General features: G+C 37.5%; 1 protein-coding gene across 1 annotated transcript; it reads right to left on the bottom strand.

Annotated features, from left to right (window-relative positions):
* Positions 1 to 871: 871 nt before the first annotated feature.
* On the bottom strand, positions 872 to 4,265 carry LOC142750569 (uncharacterized). Its single transcript, XM_075859567.1, has 10 exons — positions 3,868 to 4,265; positions 3,444 to 3,785; positions 2,906 to 3,355; positions 2,565 to 2,769; positions 2,043 to 2,171; positions 1,825 to 1,958; positions 1,520 to 1,744; positions 1,240 to 1,460; positions 1,071 to 1,148; positions 872 to 959 (listed from the first exon to the last, which is right to left on the bottom strand). The coding sequence occupies exons 1-10, from the start codon at positions 4,146 to 4,148 to the stop codon at positions 949 to 951; spliced, it is 2,076 nt and encodes a 691-aa protein (XP_075715682.1). The 5' UTR covers positions 4,149 to 4,265; the 3' UTR covers positions 872 to 948.
* Between the last annotated feature and the right edge of the window lie 4,411 nt (positions 4,266 to 8,676).

Genomic DNA, 8,676 nt, shown 5'->3' with positions numbered 1-8,676 from the left:
CAGAAACATCATGATAGTGAATTGCAAGGCCTTTAGATGCTACATTTGCCAAGTTGTTCCTAGCAATAGCAAGGGTAGCCTTTATATCCTCATCGCTGCTGTGCTTCATGCATTTTTTGTGCAGGTTCCCAGCATCAACTCTGTCTTATAGCAGATGGGGCAGGTCATTGGGGTCCATTGCCTGTTTAAGAAAAAATAAAGAAAGATTATAGTTACATTAATAACATTGAAGAAGATTAATGCATATCGTTAGGACCGTTAGTAAACTAAGAATGAGACATGCTACGCTGCTTCTGTAACTGCCATTCACTACTATTGGAGTCACGGAAACAGCGTAGCTCATTAAATAAAAAAAATATATATCAATTTATTGAATACATCCAAACATCCCAGAACCCAACAAATAAAAGTGCTTTTGTTCCCTGTGCATTTTAATGTCCATTAAAAGTCCATAATTTTTAAGCTTCTTATTTCTTCTTCCATTGGTCCAAAATGTCTTTTACTCTTGGATGTTTTTTTCACCAGAGCTGATGTCCTAAAGTCCTCTTTATTTTCTCTTCTTCCGGCAGGTGGTCTTGAAGCAATCCTATAATTGAAAGATCATAGATTATTAATAATTAGTTTCTCATTATTAGTTTACTAATGGTCCTGATGATATGCATTAATCCTCTACAATGTTATAAATATAACTCTCATCTTTATTTATTTTTTCTTAATCAGACAAAACAGGACCCCAATGACCTCTGCTATAAGACATAGTTGATGATTCTGAACCCACGACCACTGAGGAACCCAAAGAGGTTTTAATGTATATATATATATATATATATATATATATATATATATATATATATATAATATATATATGTAAAGGAAATTAACTATCGATGCGCCTGAGCAGAACAACAGGGACTCTTTTGATTGCAGATAGTGATGTATCCCTCGACGTCACTTCAGCCCTTTGATAAAAGAAGAAAATAAATACTGATGTTAAAACAAAATGTGAGACATACAGTTTAATAAGCATATTAGTTTACAAAGTAAGGTCAATAAATGTATTTTATTATTACCCAGAGGAGCTCCCTTCCCCTCTCTGCCTCTGTGCCCTGGACCGTGTTCGGATGAACAATGAGGATGGTACTTGTGCTCTGAAAAAATAACCAAACATTAGTATATCAATTGATAAGTCTAACACAACTAAACTGAGGACATTTATAATAAAACTGAGAGTTTATCTACCTTGAAGTCCAATCATCATCATCATCATCATCATCATCATGATCAGCCAAGCTTTCTTTTTCTCCTCGGTCAGTTGATTCACTCCAGTCCTCTTTGGCACTGTAATCTTGTTCCTGGGCTTCTTCGTGGGATGTGATGTCTTCTCTTTGGATTCCTTGGCCTCCTTCCTGAATGTTCTCTTGTCTATAGGGTAGACATAGAAAAAATAAAGCATTAAACTTCTAAAACAAATCATGTAATATTATACAGTATATATTATTTCCCTCCCACAATAAATTACCTTGAAGTTCTGGCTTGGGGCTGCTCACCACCGGCTTGCATTACCAGCATATAACCATGGCATATGTCCGTCAGTGTCTTCTCACGATAGTTTCTTTCCGCTGTCATGTTGGTGTGTGCCAAATATTTGGCAAAAAGACACTTTTCAGAGTCAGAAAAATTAGGGAGAGTCCAAGTTTCGCAAATCCTCCTGACAAGCTGACTGGTGATGTTGGGTAGTTTATATCTAGAAAGGAAAATAGAAAAACATAATACATACACAGCACTTAGAATTGAATAAAGACAGGTGACTTTTAAGAATCTTACTTTGTGTGGTACCGCAGGATGTCATTGGAAACATTATAAATTTCCTTTCCAGATGTAGAGAGGAAAAATACTTCTGTTGGCATGTTGTTCTTTAGCAGCATTGGTCTTACTATCTCAAAGTAGACATTAAACCACTAGGGGAGGGATACAAATAAAGAGATTATTGAAAAGCATCTTTACAACTCCATAAAGTAAGTAGGAGCCTTATAGAAACTTACCATTTCTTCCTCCTTTGTTAGCACATAGGTTGCCACTTGGTGTGTAGAGGTCTTGTGTAACTTGACCCCAACAACTACCAGGTCTAAACCCAAATATCTGTGATTGACCCTCTCATTCCACTCTGAAACCTATGAGTCAAAAGGAAAAAGTATGAGGGACAATGTACTTGCCACTGTATTGTGTTAGCCCAACCCTACGCCAAGCCACTTGTGTTTTTTTTTTCTATACATATGCCAGTCTTTTGTTTCAGCATAATTTCTATCTCTAGCCAGGTGTAAGGTTTTTACATAGATTATTCACTCTGTTCTTGCAGACAAATATCCGACTTTAATAAGCTAACATTAACCTTATGCAGGCTTCACACCATTATCGGCCTTCAGGGCTCCACTACACTATTAAAAGTATTTAACTGCAGCCATAAGGCCTCCAGACACTTCTCTAAAAAGCACCCCACAGCATAACCATAACAGGGTAGGAAAACAAAATGACGCAGAAAAACAGAGGAGGAGAAAGCTACTTACAGTCATATGTCGGACAACACCTGGCCGTTGGAGATGCCTCAAAATAAGCAGGGCCTCAAGATAATAAATAATTTCAAGTTGAGTGTCTCGCTTCATGTGTCTGTCTTTTGCAGCTTTGAGGCATTTCAGGAAGGTTGGCTTTGCCACAACTAAAAGCCTCTGACATTCCGGGGGTGTTTTCATAGAATTTGTCAATGACTTGTATCTAAACACAAAGTAAAGAGAAATAATTTTATTGTATATACACAAGTAATAAAGAGTAGTAGCAATATCTAAAATAAATATATACCTATTTGAGGTTTCATACTTTGTCTAAGGATACATTTGAGTTCATAACTCACCGTTTGCTGACAACTTCTCTTGAAATTCCCTTAGATAGCCTCTTTTGAATGTCCTCTGTAACATCCATAAAGAAGTTGCAGGACTTAAACAGCCTTGGTCTTTCTGCAGAGAGATTGGTCGCTCTCAGCTGATACGTCATGAACCTCCTGATATGTTTTAGGTAATTAAAGACAGTCTGGTTTGCAAGCTTCAGGTCACGCAGCTTTGTAAAAAAGGAGTTAACCTTCTCAATGTTGCTGACAAAGTCCAGATTGGGACGCTGCGGGTTCATGTAATAAAGGAACCTTGCCAAATTTTCAACCTCCTGCTTGTAGTTGGGCACATCCAATGTGTGCTGCAAATAGACGGCAAAGCCCTTCAGTATTGGTTCGTCCAATGAATGTCGCTTGTATAGTCCAGCAGCCTTCATCTTCTGTCTTGTGACCACCGTCCATTTTGTCTGTAGGATTCTGTAATTTTGGAGAAAAGTGCAAGACATCAGATTTGACACATTTGACAGCCACAGAGAATACGTAAGGAGTATCTATGTACACTGACCTCTGTGTCCTGTCATCAAAGTTTCCTGTAGTTCCGCTTTCTTGATTGGATTCTTCCTCAGACTCTAGTTGAAGCTGAAAGTCTCTATCACTTTCCTCCTCTGCGCTGTCATCTTCATGTGCTCTTCTGCCTTCTTCATTGTGTTGGTCTTCCCTCGGGTCTTCAGGCTGTGCAAGGAATGGTGTGTCTGTAACTTCTTCCTCAGGATCTGCAGGGATCAGTGTGACCTCCATTTCCTCATCAGGGACTGGTATGGCTGCAATATCCTCTACAGCCGCTGTGTGATGTGGCACAGTAAGGGCAGTTGATGCAGAGGTTGATGGTCTTCCATATTGTACATTGCTGTAAAATATAAAAAGCAACGTGAGTATAAGTGTAAACACTGGAGAGCTATGAGACATAAGCAGACAGGGGTGACACATACCTGGCCACAGTTGGTTTGTTAATGATCAAAAAGCCCCTGTCCTCGAGGAAGGGGACAACGTTTTCCAATGAGCCAAGAGAGATGATCTCTTGGTAACTGATTGCAGTGCCCTTAGATGCAATTTTCACCAGGGTTTTCCTGGCCAATGCCACAGTGGCTTTTATCTCCTCATCGCTGCTGAACCTCATACACTTTCTCCTCAGATGTGTAGAGAATAATGTCTGTGTACGGTAACATACTGGGCATGTCATAGGAGTTCTGTTTTGCCTGTTGAAAGACATGAGGTTTTGGATTTAAAAATGTCCTAAGTAATATAGCTTAGTTTGAAATATACCCAAACTGCAATCTCAAAAATAGTCACAAGATGTCCCACTACATGCATACTGATTTGTTTCAGGCAGGCTACCTGAACAATGGCTGGGTTTTAATACCACGCCCTACTGAAACAGGAGGCCTCTACGCTACCACATGGCTTCTCATAGTAACCTCTCTATGTTATAGGCAGTCTACAACATGTATTTTATACAAAAATGGCTATGTATTTTAGGGTATATCCTAGAGGTCAATAAACACATGAACTTGTACTTTTGCTGCAGATTACATGCTTGTAACTCAACTACCTGAACAATGCCTGGGCTTGTACAATATGGCCTACTGAAAATAAAATGGCACCTCTTCCCTAGCCCATGGCTCACCATGATTTCACTATACAATTTGCCTGAACTGAACATTAATGATGGACATAAATATACGTTAATAAACATATTTACTTACAATTTGGCTGCAGACTCCATTCCTGTAACTAGAACTTGATGTCCTAAAGATGTATATTTGAGTCAAAAAAACAATAAATCTTTTAGAAGCAGTATCCAAAAGGCAGATGATGTAGGTATCCAGGTACAATGTCTCAAGTGAATAAGGTGAATAGCAAAAAAAATAATGCAATCCAAGAAGGAGATCAGTCAATAGCTTTCAAGAAAACTTCCAAACTGACTGAAAATGCCTCAGTGTTTTAAACTGTTTTATAGTGTGAGGTTGATGCTTTGTAAGAAGATCCTCTTACACAAACAACAAACAGAGCCTGTGATAGGAGAGTTTGAATGATGCACAAAAGCTTATCTGCCTTTTTAGTGGCTGAGGAGAATAACAGAGATAAAACTACAGACTCATGCTGAAAACCTGATAATACAATTGTTTGAATATAATAGGACATTTACATTTATTAAATGTGATATTTACTATCATTTCTATTTCATATACACTATACCTATTTCATATATACCTATTAAATATAATATTTATTATCGTTTCTAAGCTGACCTTTACAACACGTTTTTTGCTACTGTTTTTATAGAAACTAGATAGGTATGTGGCATAGTGTTAAAATATATTAGAGTATGTACATTTTAATATGGTGCCCCCATAGCTGCACTATACAGTGTAATGCTCCCACAGTTGCACCATACAGTATAATGCCCCCCATAGCTGTCCCATACAATTTAATACCCCCATAGCTGCACTATACACTGTGATGCCCCCCATAGCTGCACCATACTGTATAATGGTGTATAATGGCCGGATCATGACACAGATTTGAAACAGAACCGTGTGTCCGATGGACGCGAGCTAGGCGTCCATTCGTTCACCTTGCAGAGCCGAACAATATGACACCTGACTCTGTCGTCTTTTCTAAAAGGGTACCCCTCTTTTGCCAAATAAACATGGAGGAATTCCCTTATTAATTTATTTTTATTACAATAATTATTGTAATAATAATGTTGTTATATTGTATAATATGTAAATATGGTTTATGCCTATGCTTAACTTTAAAGTGTAGCTAAATGTTTGGCAAACTTCTGACATGTCAAAGTGACATGTCAGAAGTTTGGATGGGTGGGGGTCTGAACACTGAGACCCCCACCAATCGCTAGAACAAAGCTGCTGAGCGTTCACACGAGTGCTTCAGCTGTTTTGTTTTAGCGATTGGTGGGGATCTCAGTGCTCGGACCCCCACCAATCCAAACTTCTGACATGTCACTGTGACATGTCAGAAGTTTGTCAAACATTTAGCTACACTTTAATTTTGTGTTCTGTATTAATAAAGTTGTTATGTTGTATTATATGTAAAGTTGGTTTCGGCCTATTCTTACAGTGTACCTAAACGTTTATCAAACTTCTGACATGGTTTTAGTGCAGCTATGGTGCCCCCATAGCTGCACCATTCATTTTAATATGGTGCCCCCATAGCTGCACCATACAGTGTAATGCTCCCACAGTTGCACCATACACTATAATGCCCCCCATAGCTGTCCCATACCATTTAATACCATAGGTACAATGTCTCAAGTGTAGTATTGAACAAGGTGAATAGCAAAAAAATAATGCAATCCAAGAAGGAGATCAGTCAATAGCTTTCAAGAAAACTTCCAAACTGACTGAAAATGCCTCAGTGTTTTAAACTGTTTTATAGTGTGAGGTTGATGCTTTGTAAGAAGATCATCTTACACAAACAACAAACAGAGCCTGTGATAGGAGAGTTTGAATGATGCACAAAAGCTTATCTGCCTTTTTAGTGGCTGAGGAGAATAACAGAGATAAAACTACAGACTCATGCTGAAAACCTGATAATACAATTGTTTGACTACAATAGGACATTTACATTTATTAAATGTGATATTTACTATCATTTATATTTCATATACATTATACCTATTTCATATACACCTATTAAATGTAATATTTATTATCGTTTCTAAGCTGAGCTTTACAACACGTTTTTTGCTACTGTTTTTATAGAAACTAGATAGGTATGTGGCACAGTGTTAAAATATATTAGTCCATGCACAGGTTTTGGGACTGACAGAGTTATTTTAAAAATGTGTACCTATTTCATATACACCTATTAAATGTAATATTTACTATTGTTTCTAAACTGACCTTTACAACATGTTTCTAAATACTGTTTGTATAGAAGCCAGATTAGAATGTGGAATAGTGTTAAAATATATTAGTCCATGCCAAGGTGTCAATACTGGCAGAGTGGAGGTGACACATTTATATTGTTAGACTAAGCTGGCTCCGGCCAGGGGACAGTCATAATTGCCACTGTATTGTTTCATCCAAATACATGGCCCAGCCACGTGTGAAATATTTAAATAAACATACCACTCTTTTGTTTTAGTATTCTCTTTTATCCCTTACAGCAATTTGATTGGTTACTGAAATGCATAACTACAGCTTCCAGAGAGTTGGCCATCACTTTTGTCAAGCTACTGGAAGCTATCTAATGGTTCCTTCTAAGCTTTACATTTGACTCCACTGCTGACCTCGGACTGCATTTTGAATTATCTGCACCATTCTAGGAAGCACTTTGGATTTCTGCCTGCTGTAATCTCTTCCTTTTCTGGAAGGTAGGTACAAGCATAGCTCAGACAATACCAATGTCGATTTTAATGCATATATTTAAGTAGCTTCTAAGTACATGTCTGTGTAAATTGCGTTAATTATTAATATAAAAACTCATCTAGGTATTGCTAATATATTTATATATATATATATATATATATATATATATATCCTTTGTAAATTTTAATGCATATGTTTAAGTAGCCTCTAAGTACATGTATATGTATTTATATATATATATATATATATATATATATATATATGTAAATAGTGGCAGCACTCTATACCAAATCCCACTATAGTAACCTGCACAGCAGTAATCCTGATCCATGGACCATGTAGTATATTGAAAATAAATTATGCTGCACACCAATATAAGCAAAGTAAAATTGTGGTAGTCACCCCAAAATGTAAGTCAGCCCCCCCCATAACTCCTGTGAGGGTTTGTAACACTTCTTTGAGTGTATCCCATAACAGGGCTTAGGAAGGGGTGATAGGCATGCATGCAGTAGCTGTTTGGATGTGGATTTTTGAAATGAACGAGTTTTAGGTAGAAGGCACTGATGAATATAAGATAAGTGCGTTTACCAATTAATCTGTGTTTTTTCAGAAATCCATCTAAAAATAGATATGACACGGATTTCCGTGGGTCCGAATGACGCGAGCTGGGCGTCCATTCGTTCACCTTGCAGAGCCGAACAATATGACACCTAACTCTGTTGTCTTTTCTAAAAGGGTACCCCTCTTTTGCCCAATAAACATGGTGGAATTCCCTTATTAATTTGTTTTTATTACAAAATTAATATCTCCAAAACTAACCGTTGAATATCCCTTATATTTATTACACATGTAGCCCTTAACACTCTGACCTATCCTAAAAAATTAGGGGTGATAGGCATGCATGCAGTAGCTGTTTGGATGTGGATTTTTGAAATGACCGAGTTTTAGGTAGAAGGCACTGATGAATATAAGATAAGTGCGTTTACCAATTAATCTGTGTTTTTTCAGAAATCCATCTAAAAATAGATATGACACAGATTTTCGTGGGTCCGATGGACGCGAGCTAGGCGTCCATTCGTTCACCTTGCAGAGCCGAACAATATGACACCTGACTCTGTTGTCTTTTCTAAAAGGGTACCCCTCTTTTGCCCAATAAACATGGTGGAATTCCCTTATTAATTTGTTTTTATTACAAAATTAATATCTCCAAAACTAACCGTTGAATATCCCTTATATTTATTACACATGTAGCCCTTAACACTCTGACCTATCCTAAAAAATTAGGGGTGATAGGCATGCATGCAGTAGCTGTTTGGATGTGGATTTTTGAAATGACCGAGTTTTTGGTAGAAGGCACTGATGAATATAAGATAAGTGCGTTTACCAATTAATCTGTGTTTTTAC

The sequence above is a fragment of the Rhinoderma darwinii genome, chromosome 3 (genome assembly GCF_050947455.1).
Source record: "Rhinoderma darwinii isolate aRhiDar2 chromosome 3, aRhiDar2.hap1, whole genome shotgun sequence".
Taxonomy (NCBI): domain Eukaryota; kingdom Metazoa; phylum Chordata; class Amphibia; order Anura; family Rhinodermatidae; genus Rhinoderma; species Rhinoderma darwinii.
The sequence above is the reverse complement of the archived record's forward strand: the minus strand, read 5'-3'. Positions and strand labels throughout refer to the sequence as shown.